General features: G+C 55.0%; 1 protein-coding gene across 3 annotated transcripts in view; it reads right to left on the bottom strand.

The window, feature by feature from the left end:
* Positions 1-17,577, bottom strand: part of DLG5 (discs large MAGUK scaffold protein 5) — a 122,684-nt gene that overhangs the window by 12,893 nt on the left and 92,214 nt on the right. For 2 of the 3 annotated variants that reach the window (XM_060111583.1, XM_060111600.1), the window contains 15 exons: positions 16,677-16,852; positions 16,223-16,326; positions 14,502-14,594; positions 11,875-12,894; positions 10,935-11,058; positions 10,462-10,606; positions 9,032-9,144; positions 8,289-8,378; positions 7,897-8,047; positions 4,836-4,998; positions 4,589-4,722; positions 3,748-3,894; positions 2,178-2,361; positions 1,452-1,600; positions 361-531 (listed from right to left, as the gene is read on the bottom strand). In XM_060111583.1, the coding sequence (XP_059967566.1) occupies positions 361-531; positions 1,452-1,600; positions 2,178-2,361; positions 3,748-3,894; positions 4,589-4,722; positions 4,836-4,998; positions 7,897-8,047; positions 8,289-8,378; positions 9,032-9,144; positions 10,462-10,606; positions 10,935-11,058; positions 11,875-12,894; positions 14,502-14,594; positions 16,223-16,326; positions 16,677-16,852 (2,964 nt within the window). The remainder of the gene's footprint in view (positions 1-360; positions 532-1,451; positions 1,601-2,177; positions 2,362-3,747; positions 3,895-4,588; positions 4,723-4,835; positions 4,999-7,896; positions 8,048-8,288; positions 8,379-9,031; positions 9,145-10,461; positions 10,607-10,934; positions 11,059-11,874; positions 12,895-14,501; positions 14,595-16,222; positions 16,327-16,676; positions 16,853-17,577) is intronic. The other variant, XM_060111591.1, reaches the window with a different exon arrangement.

The following is a 17,577-nucleotide window of genomic DNA, read 5'->3' as shown; positions in this document are numbered from 1 at the left end:
ATGTTCTCAAATTGACTACAGTGATGGTTGCACATCTGTGAAAATACTAAAAGCCAGTGAAGTGCACCCTTTGGGTAAACTGTATGGTATGTGAATTATGTCTCAACAAAGCTGTTAAGAACAAAAAAGTGCCGTCTCTTAAGTTGCCCCTGTGCTTCTGTATAGCACTGACTTAAGTACAGCACTGACCTACACTAGGACCAAAATTGCTTTTTGGACAAGCAATTGTGGCAAAACGTACAGACCACAAGCTGATACGAGCATCAGAATCAACCCCCATGAGCCCCAGCCCGCATCCCATGGGGCATCCCCACAGGTGCCGCCCGCCCCAGCCCCAGGCCCAGACTCGAGGACACTCACACGTATTTGCTGGGGATCTGCCCACGCTGGATCTTCTGGGCATTCTCGTCCAGCTGCCAGGCCATCCAGGACCCAAATGAGCCCTGGGGCAAGGTGTCATCCACGTAGAGGATGTCATCTTTCTTAAAGCTCAGCTCATGCTCCACCTCTGCCAGCCGCTCATAGAGGGCCCTGGACCGCGCAATGGAGAGGACAGGTCAGGCCGCTGGCTGCCCTTTGCAGCCATTCTCCTAGAGCCGCTCTCCTGCTCTGAACTTTCCCCAGACCCCAGAGGCTGATCAGGACCAGCCTCTCCCCAACCTAGCAGCGGTTCCCAAAGAGAGGAGCCCGGGCTCTGCACGACAGGACAGAGACTGCCCTTTCCTCCCCTGAGACCGGGCTCCCTGGAGACAAGGGCTGCCTCATGCCCATCACATAAAAGACTTTTTGCCAAGGACCAAGGCCGTTATCTCCATTCCAGATGGGCCTTTCCCATTTGCGTCCCTCCCGAGTCAAGGCTGACGGTTCCTACAGACTAGAAACTTCCCAGAAGGGAAACATGCCATCCTCAACTGAGGAGGGGTTCCCTAGAGACAGGGACCCCCCACCTCACGGTACATGGTCGATCAGTGCTTTCCATTCTTGTGTGGCCTCAGATCTTAGGGGACACGAAGAAAGCTGAGCACCTCCCGGAAAACGCCCGATGCCTGCCTCAGACACACACTGCATATAGTACTTTGGGGTACCATGGATGCCTTGACACCCACACACGCTGCAGAGGGATCTGCAGACCTGGGTCAGAGGGATCTGCAGACCTGGGTCAGAGGAGACCAGGAGAGGAGCCTAGCCCACAGGAAAATGAGGCTCTGTGGTCTCAAGCTTCCCCACCAGGCCCTAAACCCTAAAGAGGGAGCCCACCTGGCCCTGGGAGCTTTCGAGGGTTTTTCTAAGTCACAAGCATCTCGTCGTGAGCTTCCAATTTGGGGCCCAAGTAATAATGCTCACGGCCCCACCCTTTGGGGGCAAGAAACATGGGGACATTCACAGGGAACAGCCTCCACCGAAAGCCCCTCCCCTAGCCCCAAGTCCCCGGCAACCCTGGCCACGGGTACCTGATATAGAAGCTGTCGCCAGGCAGGCCCTTGACCTTGGTGAACTCCTCAGGGCGGTACTGCACCTTCAGGCGGACGCTGTCCTTGGGCTTCAGCATCTCCACGTAGACCTCCTCCACCGTCTTGTTGCGCATGTCCAGACCACCGTACTACCCAGAGACGGAGAACTGGGGTCAGAGGGCATCTTGGGCACCCGCGAGAGGCCGGGTGTAGGGTAAGGGTGAGACTCAGCATCCCCTTCACTGGGCATCCATCTGCCCCACCTCCGCAGGTAAGGCTGAGTCCTCTGTCGAGTGTCTGCTCTACCCTCGACAGCTGCTCCCAGGAGAAACCCTGTTCTAGTCCCCCAGCAAGTAAGGCCTATTGGAAACACAGCACTTCACCTTGCTTATGCTCCTTGCTAGCTTTCAGTACCTATGACCCACCTCCCCCATCCAACAGGAGACGCAGTGAGAGGGAGATGGCCCTCGCCATCAGACCAGTCCTGACTCCTGCCACTGACAACAGTGGAGCATCTCCCCTCCAGACACCAGTGCCCAAACCAGGCCCCCCTGCCCGCTTCCCCATGATCTACCCAGCAGGGGTCTGGGCGGCATCCAATGCCCACACACAGCGGTCGCCAGCAGAGGCTGTGCTCCTCCACCTCCTGTGCCAACTGAGACGGCGGGAAGCCCGACGTGCAGGCAGAAAGCAGCCCGGCTGCTGCTCAGAGGGCGCAGAACTCACCTCAAGGACGAGGTCCCCAGGCACGAGGCCATCGGGGCCCTTGGCAGGACTGTCGTCCTCCACCTCGGCCACGAACACCCCATGCAGGTTCCCACCACATAAGTGCACGCCAAGCTCCAGCTGGGACTTCCTGATGAAGACAACTCGTGGTTCTGGGGTCTTCTTGGTGGCATCTCCCACCATCCTTATGGGGAGGAAAATGAAGCTCTTCAATTGTGCACAGGGAGGGAGGAAGACATGAGAAAGATGAAACAGTGGTGATGACGCCCTAACCGTTTTCTGCTGCCCCCGCCACGGTCTCACAAGCTCTCAGAACCACAGGAGCCGGGAGGCGGGCCGACACAGCCTCTAGTTCTAGTGACCTGGTTTGTAGGCAGGATGCTGAGGTTTGGTAGAGGTGAACACATGACCCTGGGTCACAAAGCCACTTGGGAACAGAGTGGAAATCAACGCCCCTGCTTTCCAGCCCAGCTGTCCATCACACACCATGGGCTATGTCTTGCCCACCTGGACTGCACTTGTTTTCCTAACTATTCTCCTGCAGAGAACTGCAGAGCCAGGCTCACCACCCAGGGCACAACTCATCCAGCAAATGTTTACTGAGCAGCTTCTATGGCCCAGATGGCACTAAGCCAAGAAGCAGGGCCCCTTGCCATCAAGGAACTCACAGCACAGGGACACTGAAAGGCTGGCAAACAAACTGAGTGAAGGAGACAGGACAGCAATGGAACCGAATGAGCAGGACCTCAGCGGGGGAGCCAGCCAGTGACGAAAATTTTGCTGCAGGTAAGTGTAGCCGTAATGGGCACAGTGAACGGTCACAAGTAGGAAAGCCCTGAAGATGTCCCAGCTTCCAGCCTCAGACTTCTGTGAACAGTCCATTAAAGTCGTACCCGAGAAAGGGCTCTGTCCAAGACTGCAGAGTGACTGCCTCAGGACCCAGCCTGTGTGACCCTCTCCCCCACCTCCCCACCAGCTTCTGCCCACACTAATGCCGCTCCCTCCACTGGACATCTCTTCACGCCCGCCCTTGGCACGGCTAACCCCTGTTCATCTGGAACGCTGTGACTTAGCTGTCACTGCCCTGCCGTGCTCCTCATGACTGTTCCATCGTGGCCCCTGGTGCCCCTCCCAGCATTCCGGCTGTGCTGCACGTGCCTGGACACTGGTCTGCCACCCTCAAACCTAGAGCTCCGTGGGGGCAACACTGCTGTTGATGGCCAGAGCCCAGGGCCTGGCTGGGGGATGACCGTGGGATTCTGTCTAAGGACAGAACCAGAAAACAAGTGAGTGAGAAAAGGAGGAGAGAAAGAAAAAAGGCGGAGCTAAGAATGAGTCAGTGAGAAAACGAGAGAAAAAAAGGGAGAGAGGGCAGGACGGAGGGAGGAAAAAAGGACTGGCATGCTCCCCACCCCAAATCCTGACAAGCCGGTGTGCCGTCTGCAGCGCAGGGCACCGCTGGGACCCACGTCCCTCAGAGGATGTGCTTGGGCCCTAACAATGACCCCCCGGACCCACAACACTCAGCCAAGGTGCACGGATGGAAGGCTCATGGCACGCATTTGCTGACCTGGAGCTGGGGGTGCTCTGCTTGGCCGGGGGGGTGCCAGGGCCCTCGTCCTGCTCCATCAGTGGGTCAATGACAGAGGGATGCTCCGGGGTGGTGGCACCGCTGCCCTGGAGAGTGGAGTGGGGACTGACAGGGTCCAGGTGGGAGCTGGGGACAGAGGACAGGAAGAGTAAGGAGTGGCACGCAGCCGGCCAGAGCCACCCCTTCTCTGGTGGTGACCAGGTCTGGGATATGAACAAGGACCAGGTCACGCAGCTCTGTGACCCGAACCCTGAGGAGAGCAGGTGCCTCAGGAGCCTGGACTCGGTCACCCAGCTGCAGGATCTGCCTGTCCTCAACTCGGGGATCCTCTGCAAAGGGGTCGGCCTGGGGACCCCTGAATTCACCGTTCTCTTTTCCTCTGCATGTGCATTTCAGCCCTTCCCTTCGCAGGCGCTGCATGACAGGGGCATGTCTCACCCTTTCCTCACCTGTCCTGCCACCCACAGCACAGAGGCAGATGGGGGCAGGTGTCCAGTGTCTGCTCGTGGAGTGGGGCCAGACCACTCTGTGGGAGCGCCCGCTCGGGGCCGCAGCTCCTGGCTGCTCCACATACCCATGCCGGGGCTTCCTGCTGCACGGAGGACCCAGCCACCTGTTTCCACACCCTATTTCAGGAGGGAAAACCATCCCTCCATATGTCCCTTCTCCAAAACCCAGGGCTGGTCAACTCCTCTCTCATGGCAGCAGAATCCCCAGAACTTGCAGCTGGCACGTAGGTCTCCCCATAGCGAGCCACGGACCTGCCGCACCCGTCTCTCTTCCTGCGGCCCCCATGCCCCCTAGGAGGCCAGGGCCTCACCTGGACCGGGAGTGGCCGCTCAGCTGGTGCATGTGTGGGTTGTACTGGGCCAGGATGGTGATGGTGTCGCACTGTTGCCCGATGATGAGCCGGGCCTGCTGCTCCGTGGCGCTCCGCAGGTTTATGCCATTGAACTAGGACACACCGAGAGCGGGCTCAGTGATGGGAGAGGAGGGCGTGGAGGAGGTCCTGGGGACTCAGGGAGGGAGGAGAGGAGAGGAGGGAGAGGACGGCAGCTCCCGCTCACCTCAAGTAACTGGTCCCCGTACTCAAGGCCGGCCTGGTGAGCAATGCTCCCCCCGGTCACCTTGGAGACGTAGACACCGCCCTTCTCCCCGCTCACGATGGAGATGCCCAGCGGCTCCGAGCCCTTCTGCAGCTTCACATGGCGTGGCTCCTCCACGTAGGGCCTTGGAAGAGAGCCAACAGTTTTGGGGACTCAGACTCAAAGTAAAGGCCTGGGGAAGATCTGAGGTCAGGCATGCAATCACTATGCAGAAAGGGCCAGGGGGCACAGACGCTCCTATGATGACACAGCTGGATGGGAACACGATGAAGTCCACCTTTGTACGACGGTGATACACAACCCCATGCAATACAGACACAACCCCCCACCCATGGATGGACACAGAAGCACCCAGTACCAGAGACACCAAGAAGGGTCTGTGTGAACTATAAACACTGATGTACGCAGGGAAAAGGCACGCAGGTTGCCCTAACAGGAGAGGAGTGGCCTCACACTGTGCAATGTACAAACCTCCAAGGGCGTCTCAAGACGCCCTTGGGGAAAAAGGACTGCTTTCTGGGATGATATTCACCCAAGAAGGGACAACATAACATATCAGTTTTTATATTTACCGGTACACAGGAGGATGCAAAATGATCATGAGATTAAGCTGCTGCAAACCCGAGGCACTAAAAAGGGAGCAGGGAAGCTGGGAGCAAGGCGGCACCACGCACCCACTGGCCCCAGGGAGCCGCCCACTGCACCGCGGGGCGTAAGGGGCACAGGGGGCTGCGGTGGGGACCTCCTGTCGGGCCAACCTCACACTCCTCAGGGAGGAGGACCTGGGCCTGGCAGCCACAGGCAGTCTCAGGAGGGATCTGTGGTGGTGGAGGCATCTGGAAGGTGCAAAAGGTTAGAAAGCAGAGCGGGGTGATCGGAGGAGGAAGACAACCACAGACGCCTGGAACGTGACAGACAGACAGACAGTTAAGTGACCCCGAGCCGCCAGGACCGCCGCTGCATGCTGCCCGAGCTCCTCCTCAGGACAAGACTGCAGCCAAAGGCCAGGGGAGGGGACCAGCAGAGCGCCACCGCCGAGGGCTCCCTCCTCCAGAGCACATGTCGGGGGGTTGGGGGTTGGTCCACGTGCTGAAGGGCAGGCAGGCAGAGGGGGGCCCTTTTGGAAGGAATCCTTACTTTTTAATCTCCCGAATGATTTAAATTTTTTATAATATGCACAAGAGTTTTGTCAGAACAATAAGGCTGCTTTGTAAAAGAAGTTCATAAAATATACTTAACACTACCAACAGCTTAAAACATAGCATTAAGAAGGAAGTGTTTATGTATGTAAAACAATATAAATAAAGCATGCTATTTAAATTGTATATATACATACACACACACCTCAGAAGGTGAAATAACAGCAACTGAACCTCAGGTTGATGAGATTATGTGACTTTTTTTCTTTCTACTTTTCTAGTTTTCCCAATTTTCTATAATGATAGTTAACTTCAGACTGAGGAAAAGAGGGACTATTTTTATTAAGTAACCCATTCTTCAGTCAGGTCACACATGTTAAAGTTTATGTCACCTAAGCGCTGTGAAGGCAGGAATCACCGACACCGACACACACACTCGCTCACACACACACCGGTTCTCTGTGCACCGCCGAGGAAGCTAAGGGGATGTCTGAACCGCGTGTTGTAAGGCCCCTTCTGCTTCTAAGGAGCCCCCTTCAGTGGGGGGAAGGTCTTGTTCTCTCAGTGACCTGAGCTGGGGGGTTCAGTAAAACCTCCCACCCACCCACCCACACCCTCAGGGCCGGTTTGTGCTCCTGTCTGCACGACGCAGGTGAGGCCATAATGAACACATCCACGTGAACTGCGCTGACTCCCCTGGAGGCCCAGGCGCCTTGGCGGTTATGGGTACACTCTGTTCTCCACTTTACACTTGCTAGGTGTGCTGTCTTACAGGTTCAGATCATAAATGAGATTTTCTTAATGGGCCCACCCAGCAGCATCTCTTGCATGGCTTGCAGCTACAAGGGCCCTCAGCTTTCTGGATGTAAGTGGAGGAGAGTAGCTCTAGTCCTTCTAAGTGATTAGATAAAGGTAAGTTCAAGTTTAATCCAATCTCCCACTAGGATCTAGACAGAACCCTTTAAATATATAGATACGATCTGGTAAATCCCACTCTGAAAAACACCAGAGGTGGATGAGGAACGTGCTGAGCTTGTGCAGGGAGCGAACAGCCCTGAGAGGAGGCATGTCTGGACTGACAGCTGAGATCGGCCTGCATTTCAAAATGAACCAATAAATGGCTAAGCTGTACACGTATGATTCACATACTCTTTTCCTATGTGTATTTTATCTCACAATAAAAAGCTTGGGGGGTGGCGGGGAGGGAGCAAGCGATACAGCTGTGTTCTGGGGCCAAAAAGAAAAGGATAAGAATGAGTCCTGGGACTTCCCTGATGGTCCAGCGGTTAAGACTCCGCTCTTCCACTGCAGGGGGCAGGGGTTTGATTCCTGGTTGGGGAACTAAGATCCTGCGTGCCGCGTGGCGCAGCCAAAAGTTAAAAAAAAAAAAAAAAAAAAAAAAGAGTCCTGATTCTAATTAGGGTAGGCCAGTCACTAACCATGTGACCACAGACAGATGCCGCTGATCACGGGGTTATGTGAGGATTTCATGACTTATTACGTGGAACATGCTTAAACAAGGGCCTGGGAAGCAGTGAATGGCATCACTCCATCACGGTCACTGTCACGGTCACTGTCAGGTCGTCCCCAGCATCACGTGCTGGAGCCCCCCTCCTCCCGTGGGCACTCAGTGGAAGGAGCTCACCCTGCTCCTCTAACTGGCCATCCACGTGCGCCCCTCCTCCTGCATCACGTGTCCACAGGACTTCCTCGTGACGTCCTGGAGCAAGACACCAGGGGATGCTAGGCGACCCCAATGCCGGTGGCCTCGCCGGAGGTCAACTCTGTCGGAACTCCCCAAACCGCACCACGCCCGGGGCCGAGGGCGCGGCCGAGCGCTGGCCTGCTGCAGCAGCGCGCCGTCCTCCCCTGTGCCCGCTCACCTGTCCTTTCTGCGCTCCCCGAGGGCCGCGGGGTTGACGGCAATCCTGGGCAATGTGGCGGCTGAGGTCTGGGATGGGCTACAGGAGGACAGGCCTTCGACATTCAGAGGAGACTGCGGGGGAGTGCTGCACTCCGAGTGGGACAGCGAGCCTGCCGAGAGGGACGGGTGAGGGCCGGGCCTGCACCTCCGCTCCCGCAGCCCAGACACACGGCCGTGCGTGCAGGTGCCTCGTGCCTCGCACTCCCCTGCATCGCCCGCCAGGCCCGGGGCCCGGCCCCGCCAGCATGACTGATGGCTGAGACAGGGAGCGAACTGTGAGCGGTGCCCAGACACCCGACCCTGAGGACAGAGGGGGTCAGCAGGGGGAGGGGGGCACTGAGAAGTGCTCACCTCTGTCAGAGCCCATGACGGACCGCGGGTACCTTGGCGTTGATGGGATTTTAATGCGTTCTGCCTTAAACTGCAGGTTGCTCGAAGACCCTGTGGTGCCACAAGGGGACAGAACTTTAGGCCTGCGGTTAAACAGCGCCCCTCACTCCCTCACCACCATCCTAGTAGTCAGGAAACATACACCGTTACGACAGCATGAAAGTGGGCCCTGCCACTTATCCCCGAGGGGGTCTCAACGTGGAACAGTCAGGGAAAGCAGAGGCCTAGCCCCAGTGTGTGAATAAACCGTGCAGGGCTAGGCTGCTCCAGAACAGCATTCCACAAGTCTCGCTTCCAGCCCCGAACAGAGACAGTACCCCACGTGACAGGGGCGGCTGCTGGCCTTGTGTCCACAACGCTGGAAGCAGCTCCACCAGGGTCTCTTTCAGATATAACTGCTAGCCTTGACTCTGGGCTGCGTTTTCCGTAAGTGATCGGCAACATGACATCCCCCAGAATGACCTCAGGGTCAGGCAGCAAGGCTCCTGGGCCAGGGGTCACCAGAACAACTACACGGCCACTGTGGGAAGCTGCAGGAAGGCCACAGGAAAGGGCTCTGGGTGCAGTGTGGAGCCGGCCTCAGCACCCAGACGGGAGAGGGGCTGTGTGTGTGGGCCGCCAGGAGGTCTGGGCACGAGGATGTGGGTGGAGACGAAGAAAGGCTGGTGCCTGCTCTGGCGAGAAGGCGCCAGTGGCTCAGTTACCGAGGCGGGCGCTGGAGGGCAGGGAGTTGCACCCGTGGGAGGCTCTCATCTCAGAGCAGTCGCTGCAGGCCCTGGGGCTCAGATCCAGGCTCAGGCGGCCCTGGTGCTGGACACTGTCGAAAAGCAGACAGGTGAAGGGCTCGGGAGGAAGACCAGGTCAGGATAACAAGTGGCTGGCCTCCCTGAGGCCCTCTGCCAGCTCAGGGAGGCCCAGAAGCGGCTCCCAGTCAGCCGAGGATGGAGACTGCCCGCAGCCACGCTCAGAGGGCCCTGCAAGCGCCGGGCCAGGACCAGGCTCACTGGGACGGAGGGCTTTCTGCAGGGACGAACAGAGGCTCTGCCTCCTGGGTGGGCAGGGAGGGGCAGGACAGCACCGAGGACCTGGCAGAGTCCTGCGCCTCCCTCAGGAGAGCCCGTCCCAGGAAACGGGAGAGCTGAGGGCAGGGAGCCCGCGTTGCCCACGTCAGGCTGGCCTGCAGTCAGGCCCAGTGGTGACCTCTTCTAGCTGTGAGACTACATCTCTTGCCTGCTTAGAGCCTTCCGGTGGTCTTCACTGTACTCAGCAAAATAAAACCCAAACTCTGGGTTTGTGCCCTACGACGTGGGTCTTCCTCCTGACTCACCGTCTCTTTGCCAAGCTCCCCTACTCTGTCCCTTGAGCCCACTGCACCATTCTCAGACGCCCGGGCTGTAGCACCTACAGCCCTCCTTCCTGGAGGCTCCTCTCCAAGTCGTGTACAACTGGCCTCTTCTCAGCCTTCTAGTCATGGCAGCATCCCCCTGCACGGGGCCCTCTCCACCACCCAATATAACTTGCCACCCTCTTCCAAGTCACAGCCTAGCTTGTCAACACTTGAGGGTCTTTAGGGCCATTCAGCACCATCTGGTATCACTCTGTTCTCTTTTTCTGTCCCACCCCCACCCCGCCCCGGCCACTTGAACACAAATGCCACAGGAGAGGAAGTTTGTCTACTTAATTTTTCACTGTAGCACTCTAGAACTATAGCAGTCCATGGCATGTAGTCTGTGCTCTATTAAAACCTGTCAAGTAATCGAATGAAGGAGTGACCTTGAGCCAATCCATTCATTTTCTTAAGGCTCAGTTCCTCATCTATCAACCAGAGACAGTAATGGTAGGGTGGCTCTGGCGACCAAGTGAGATGATGCTTATAAAGGTCTGAGGACAGTGCCTGGCATGTGAGCGCTCAGGTATCAGCTGCCATCTCTACCATCGTCCTACAAATACCTTTTCAAGCTCCACGCTGGTAAATAAAGAGAGCGACCTTAAAGTTTACTTTCCTCGGGGTCCCAGTGCTGCTCTACCTGGCCTCTTCCCAGCTAGGCAAGGGAACCCCTCTATACACAGTGGCTTTATGCCCAGGTGGGCTTGGATGGCTGGGGTACAGGGAAGCACAGGTGGCTTCGCATACCTGGGATGCAAACCCTGGGGGCCAGCCTCTCTGGGGACAGGCGGAGAGCTGCAAGGGCCGACCCTGTGGCTGCGCACGGTGTAGATGGGGTTCCTCAGGACGGAGCTCACAGTGGTGCTTGGGGTCATACTGCGGGGAACAGTGCCTGCAAATGGGCAGGGTGAGACGGTGGCCCCAAAGCATCCAGCCAGTCCCAGATCTATGCAAGCTTCTGGCCCTGCTCCACTGTAAGCCAGGAGAACCCTCTTTAATGCTTCCCATTTCCCAGGCTGCTATGGGGAGAAAGCACTCTGAAAAGCTAAAAAATGTCACTGATAGAAGACTGAACACTCCAGATAGGTCAGCAGTGGCTAGATCTTTGGACCACCGGGCTGAGGACACACAGCAGCTCCCTGAAATGACAGTCTCCACTCTCCCTGGGACTGGGCGGCCCCGCGTCGACCCTCTTCCCCAGCCCTGCCCTGCCAGCTCACCCACAGACGCCCTGCTCGAGTAGAAGGGGGGGTTGCTGTGCCGGCTGGAATGCCCTGGCGAGTAAGGGGACCACTCCTGGAGATCTGGGGAGAGCTCTCCACTGGCTGGGATGCTCTTCTGCTCCTGCAGAACCAAAGGCAAGAGGCAGTGGCTGGAAACAGGGAAACACACAGGCATTTGCAAGCAATTTCTGTCCCTTACGACCTAGCTTCTCCCACTCAGACTCATGACGTGACATTGGGGAGAGATTGTAACTCGTTTATTCATTCACGTTGCCTTACACATCTGGAAGAGAAGAACTTCCTTCAAAAATACTTTGGGAGAAAACCACACAGAAAGAATCTGTTCTTTCAAATAAACAGCTTTTGTGTGTAGAGAGGGTGGAACACACGGGTGCATCGGGCACACATATGTAGCAACTCCACACCACCTGCCCAGCCGTGTGAAGCTCCGTGTCTGCTGAGAGTAGCACGGATTTTTCTCCTGCTCACAGCAACCTCTCCCTTCTGGAAATAACCACAGCACCCACAAAAACAAGCCGGCCTGTTCTGCTACCGGCTAACAGATTCACACGTGCTATCTTGACTCCCTAAACCCTTTGAGGTGGGTCCTTGCCACTTGGGTTTATTGCAATACAAGTTCAAAAGCTTCTTGCTCAATAAGAAAATCAAACCCCACGCCCAAGAAAGCGTTGCCCTCTTGGCGTCATATTACCGCTATCATGCACACCCCAGGCTACTTTCTAATCTCCTAAAGGGAGACTGCTTCCTGCTGGCACTCACCTGCCATCCCCTCCCCTTCCCCCGGGCAGGTGCTGAGAGCAGAGGCAAAGGAGCCAGGGCTAAGCCTGAGCTGGGGGATGCCAGTGCGGGCGGGCGCAGGCCCCTGTGTGGCCCGCCCCACCTCCACCTCACCCTGACCCACTCCAGGGCTCTCTACCTCCAGGAACTGAGCAGAGATCACTACTGGAGCGAGCTTGGGCCGAAAGCTGGGAGCAGACTTTGGCCGGCGGCGCTTCTGCCCCAGCTCGTCCATCTTCTGGGAGGTGAGGTCCTCGTCACAGGACTTCTTGGCCGGCAGGTAGGAGGAGTCCCCGTCCCCTTCAGGGTAGTAGCTGGAAGCAATGCGGACCCTGGCCTTGCGAGGGGGCGAGGCGTGCATGGGCTCCCCGGGGTCCATGTCGGGGGGCAGGGCGCTTGGGGGGCTGGTGGATGGGGAGCTGCCCACTAGAGTGGCCTCTGACTCAGAACTGGTTTCCAGTTTGTGCTGGAACTTAATGGAGTCACCCCTCCTGGGAGGTTTTGGGGGCGTCAGAGGTCCCACCCTCTTGGAGGGCAGAGGGGAGTAAGCAGGCCCAGGGCCTGGGAGCAGGTAGTCTATTTTGGGGGGTGTCTGGGGGCGTTTGAAAGTGTTTGGGTCAAAGATAGACTTTCTTTGCTTTGGCTTCTTGTAAACGGAGAGCTTCTCGGGTCCTGCTGTGGAGCTGAGCACAGCCTTGGGCCAGGTCCCGCCGCTGTTGGCATTCTCGGGCTCTGCCTTGTCCAGGCGGGCCTCTGCCTCCCCACAGGGGCCCACCTCAGTCTCGAAGGGCAGCAGTGGCCGCCGGCTACGCACGTCCACCGGCCCAGAGCCACGCTCCCCCGAGGCGTCCGAGCGGAAGGGGCTCAGGCTACGCTCGGAGGCGCTGGGACAGGCCTGGGGGGAGACGGGGAAGGTCCCCCCGGGGAACGGCTTGTGCAGGAAGGAGCTGCTGCCTCCTGGGGGGCCCGACTCCTTCCTGTCCTCCAGCCTGTCGGCGTAGAAGATGTCCGTCTGCGTGGAGTTGTTGTGCTGCATCAAATTCCGTTTATTCTGAGCCTGGACCTCCGGGCCATGGGCTCGGAAGCTCAGCATCTTATCAGAGTCCTTGATGTTTTCAAAGATGTTCTGGCCGCTCCACGAGGCGCTCTGAGGGAACACCTGAGTAGGGGTTGCAGAGGAGTGAGGAAGAGAGCCGGTGAGACCGCACGACCTGGAGCTGCCACTGAAAATCATCCCTGGAGGTAGTGCGATGGTCAGGAATGGGCCACACACACCCCAAAGTTGGACAGATGGACAGACGTGCAGGCATGTACACCTCACCAACAGGTGAGGCTTGCTCAGAGCCAGGCCACTGGGAACCCACAGGAAAGACACAAAGTTCCCTTGACTTTGAGCACTTTCTGAAATCACCTGCACTGTGTCCTGCCTATTTTTTTTTAAATTATTAAATATAAATATAAAAAATTCATTATTAGAGACATCTTACAGTACACCTAGACAATGGAATATTATTCAGTGATAAAAAGAAACAACCTATCAAGCCATGAAAAGACATGCAGGATGGGCCTCCCTGGTGGCGCAGTGGTTAAGAGTCCGCCTGCCGATGCAGGGGATACGGGTTCGTGCCCCGGTCTGGGAGGATCCCATATGCCGCGGAGCGGCTGGGCCCGTGAGCCATGGCCGCTGGGCCTGCGCATCCAGAGCCTGTGCTCCGCAACGGGAGAGGCCACAACAGTGAGAGGCCCACATACCGCAAAAAGAAAAAAAAAAAAAAAAAAAGACATGCAGGAACCTTAAATGCATAGTACTAAGTTAAAGAAGCCAATCTGAAAAGGCTACATACTATATGAGTCCAGCTATATGACATGCTGGAAAAGGCAAAACTACAGAGATAGTCAAAAGATCAGTGGTTGCCAGGGGTTGAGGGGGAGGAAGGGATGAACAGGTGAAGCCCAGAGGATCTTTAGGGCCCTGAAATTACTCTGCAGGATACTGTAATGGTGGATACATGTCATTATACATTTGTCTAAACCTGTAGAATGTACAACCCAGGAGTGAATCCTCACATTAACTACAGACTTTAGTTAATACTAATGTATTAATATTGGCTCATCAATATTACAGGGCAGAAAATATGAGAACTCACTGTACTAACTCAACTTTTCTGTAAACCTAAATCTGTTCCCCAAAAAGTCTATTAATTTTAAAATAATTTTTAAAAATCTCTCTTAATGAAGTAGATGAGCCTTTTCCCAACCTTCTTAGAAAAGCTGATAAAAAGTACAATAAACGCCCTTAAACCCATTTAGATTCAACAATATTTTGCCCAATTGTCTGTATCTATTTATACTGCAGAACATTCAAAAATAAGTTACAAATATTATGATATTTCACCCTAACAGCTTTAGCATCATGCATTTCTCCCAAATAAGGCCATTCTCCTGTATAACCCCAATACCATCATTATACCCAGGAAAAGTAACAATTCCCTAAGATCATCTAATTATCCAGTCCAGATCCAAATGTAACCCCCATCTCCAAAATGTCCTTCATAGCTAGGTTTTTTTGTTTCTGGGTTTTTGGTTTGGGTTTTGGTTTTTAAACCAGGATCCAGTCAGGGTTCATGCATACCTTGCACTTATAAATCAAGACCTTTTTTCCAAGGATCCCAGTGATGTGGAGAAGTGGCTTGGGTACAAGTAGCTGGGGTTCTGCCTGCCCCAAAGAGGGCGAGAGCAGAGCCAGTGCAGGGCGGGGGCCCTTACCTTCAGGAGGGAGAGGGTCAGGGAGTCCTGGCAGCTCCGCAGCAGAGATTCACACTCATTCAGAGACTTGTTGTCCAGTGCAATGCCATTGATCTAGGGCCAACAGAGAGCCCGTCAGGCCCACCACCAGGATAGGGGTTCTGCCTAGCTGCTGACCCATGCTGGACAGTGGGCCTTGTTCTGTAAGGTGCCCCTGTCTGGAGCTGGCAAAGGAGAGAAAGCCACTCCCCAGTTAAGGCCCTCAAAGTCCAGTTATGGGGCTTCTGAGGCAAATGAAACACACAGCCTTAAAAGCACTCTGGGGAAGTGACTTTGACTGACTGGGACCAGAACACCACGGGTCCCAGAGGGACATCCCGGGCCTGCCGCTTCCTGCTGCGTGATGCTGGACCACGGCTCAGAATTCCTTCTAGAGCAAAAAGGAAAACAAACACGACCGCCCCCCAGGGGCGCGAGGAGACTGAAAACGAGATCATGATGTGGGAGGCTGGACCCACGGGACACGAAGTACCATCGCAAAGACTCCTACAGCCCCTCCGCACCTCTCTCAGACACGTTCCAGTCCTTTTTAAAAGTGTATGTGCAATAGGTGAACTGTGAGACTGGGGTGCACCCATACCATGGAGTCCTACCCGGCTTCGAGAAGGACCACAGCATCAGCACATCCAACCACGTGATGGAGCTCACAGCACGAAGCCAAGTGGAAAAGACCATCTCAAATGGGCAAGTACTGTAGATTCTACTTATACAATATCCTCCAAATGACAGAATTATAGAGCTGGAGAACAGATTAGTTGCCAGGGCTTATGATGGCGGGGAGGGGGCATGCTTAGGACTGCGGGGGTTAATAGAAAGGGGTGACAGGAGGGAGATCTTTGTGGTAGTGGACAGCTCTGTATCTTGATTTTTTTTATCCTAAAATGTGATCATAGATTTCATAGTTACGTAAGATGTAACCATTAGATGTTAACTGGATGATGGGTACGTAGGACCTTTCTGTACTATCTTTGCCACTTTATTTTTTAATATTGTTTAATATTATAACTGAATTATAATTATTTCTATAATTATTTCAAAGTTGAAAGTTAAAAAAATATATATTCAGAGTGATTATCTTGGGGTGGTAGATTAATTTGGTTGGTTTTGTTTTTCTTTATAACTTCCCCACATCTTAAGAGTTTTTTGTAATGGCCATATTGCTCTCAAACTCTAGCTCGCCCCCAAATCTGAAAAACCCTGGCAAAGATGTGAAGTAATGAGCTCCCCCAAACACGGCAGGTGGGACTTCTTTGAAGCACAAGGAGGGAAATCACATCACATGTTAAATGCTCATGCCCTCTGATCCAGCAATTCCCCCACCCGGGACTCTATCCCGTGGCGGGACACAGCAGTGGCCATGAAGCACTATTGCAAAGGCAAAAATGTCCTGACTGTCCATCAGGAGACCGGCTCAAAGGCCACTAAGGAACATGCAGTTACTGAAATGACCCAGACAGATCTAAAGATGTGAATCTGGAAGAACCTCAAGGCACGCTGTTAAAAACAAAAAGCAAGGTTAGCAGCAGCACAGTATATTAGGATCACCTCTAAGTTTAAAAAGAGATATAAGTTTTGAACGTTTGGGGGAGAAAACACAAGGAGTTGTTAAAAGTAGTTGCCCTCAGGATGGAAACTGGGAGATGGGGAGTCTAGAACCAGAGGAAGGGTTCCCTGAGACTTACAGCCACAATCCTGTCTCCCACGGCAAGGGACCCCTCTTTGGCAGCCGGGCTTCCGGGCACCACGGCGGCAGCATACACTCCATTCTCCAGGCTGATGCCGCTGTCTGCAAACCAGAGGTTCCCGGTTAACCCCCGCCCGGGTTGCATGGCCCTCTGGTTGTCTCATCTTGTCTTTAAGAGATAAACTTTAAAAAAGGATGTTGGCAGACTGCGACCTGTCCATCCCAGCACCCCGCCCAGGTCACACCACCCAAGGACCCGGTCAAGTCTGGTCTGGCGAATCAAACAATCAGAGCCAAGCAAGACCCAGGAGCCAGACGGCCCCCTAGCGGGAAGCACATGGGCTGCACTGAAACCACATCAACGCCTAGTTCTGGGAATGAGGGGTGCCCAAAAACACATGCAATCTCTCTGTATGAGAAAAGGGTGCCCTGCCCACCTCCCCAGCCCCTACCTTTATGCCCGCTCAGGTTGATGTGCAGCGGTGTGACCACCTTCCCGCCCAGGGACTTCCTCCGACGCACGACCATGTTGATGGCCCCCTCCCCATTGAGGAGCGCTTTCATTGCCTGCTTCTTGTCCTTATTGATGAGGTCCACGTCATTGATTCTCAGCAGCCAGTCATTGACCCTGAGGAGGGGGACAGCCAGGTCACTGCCAGCGGAGGCCTTGGGACCAGGGGGCCGGCCTCTGTTGCTCCTATTCGGGGAGCAGAACACCAGAAAGCAGGTACCCCACAAACACATTCAGAAAGGTTTCCTCGGGGCTTCCCTGGTGGCACGGTGGTTAAGAATCCGCCTGCCAATGCAGGGGACACGGGTTCGAGCCCTGGTCCGGGGAGATCCCACATGCCGCGGAGCAACTAAGCCCGAGCGCCACAACTACTGAGCCCACGTGCCACAACTACTGAAGCCCGCGCGCCTAGAGCCCGTGCTCCACAACAAAGAGTAGCCCCCGCTCATGGCAACTAGAGAAAGCCCGCGCGCAGCAACGAAGACACAGCACAGCCAAAAATAAAAACAAATAAATAAATAAATTTATTTTTTTTTAAAAAAGAAAAAGGTTTCCCCTTCTAGGAAGGTGGAGTGGTTAAGCTGGCAAGGGTTGGAGCCTGGTTTCAAACCCTAGCTCTACCACTTACTAGCGGTATGACGTAGTCCCTCTGGGCCTCAGTGTGCTCATTTGTAAAATGGGGGCAATAGAAGCACCTACCTCATGGGACTGTAAAGATTAATGAATTATATAAAGTACTTAAACTTAGCAAATACCAAGCACTATGTAGGTGCTAATTATTATCATCACTAGTTCATGGGATGAGCAGGCAGTGCACATTCCAGACTCTCACACACTTCACC

This window comes from Mesoplodon densirostris, chromosome 1 (assembly GCF_025265405.1).
Source record: "Mesoplodon densirostris isolate mMesDen1 chromosome 1, mMesDen1 primary haplotype, whole genome shotgun sequence".
In the NCBI taxonomy this organism is placed as follows: domain Eukaryota; kingdom Metazoa; phylum Chordata; class Mammalia; order Artiodactyla; family Ziphiidae; genus Mesoplodon; species Mesoplodon densirostris.
Note: the sequence above shows the minus strand (reverse complement) of the source record. Positions and strands in the feature narration are given on the sequence as shown.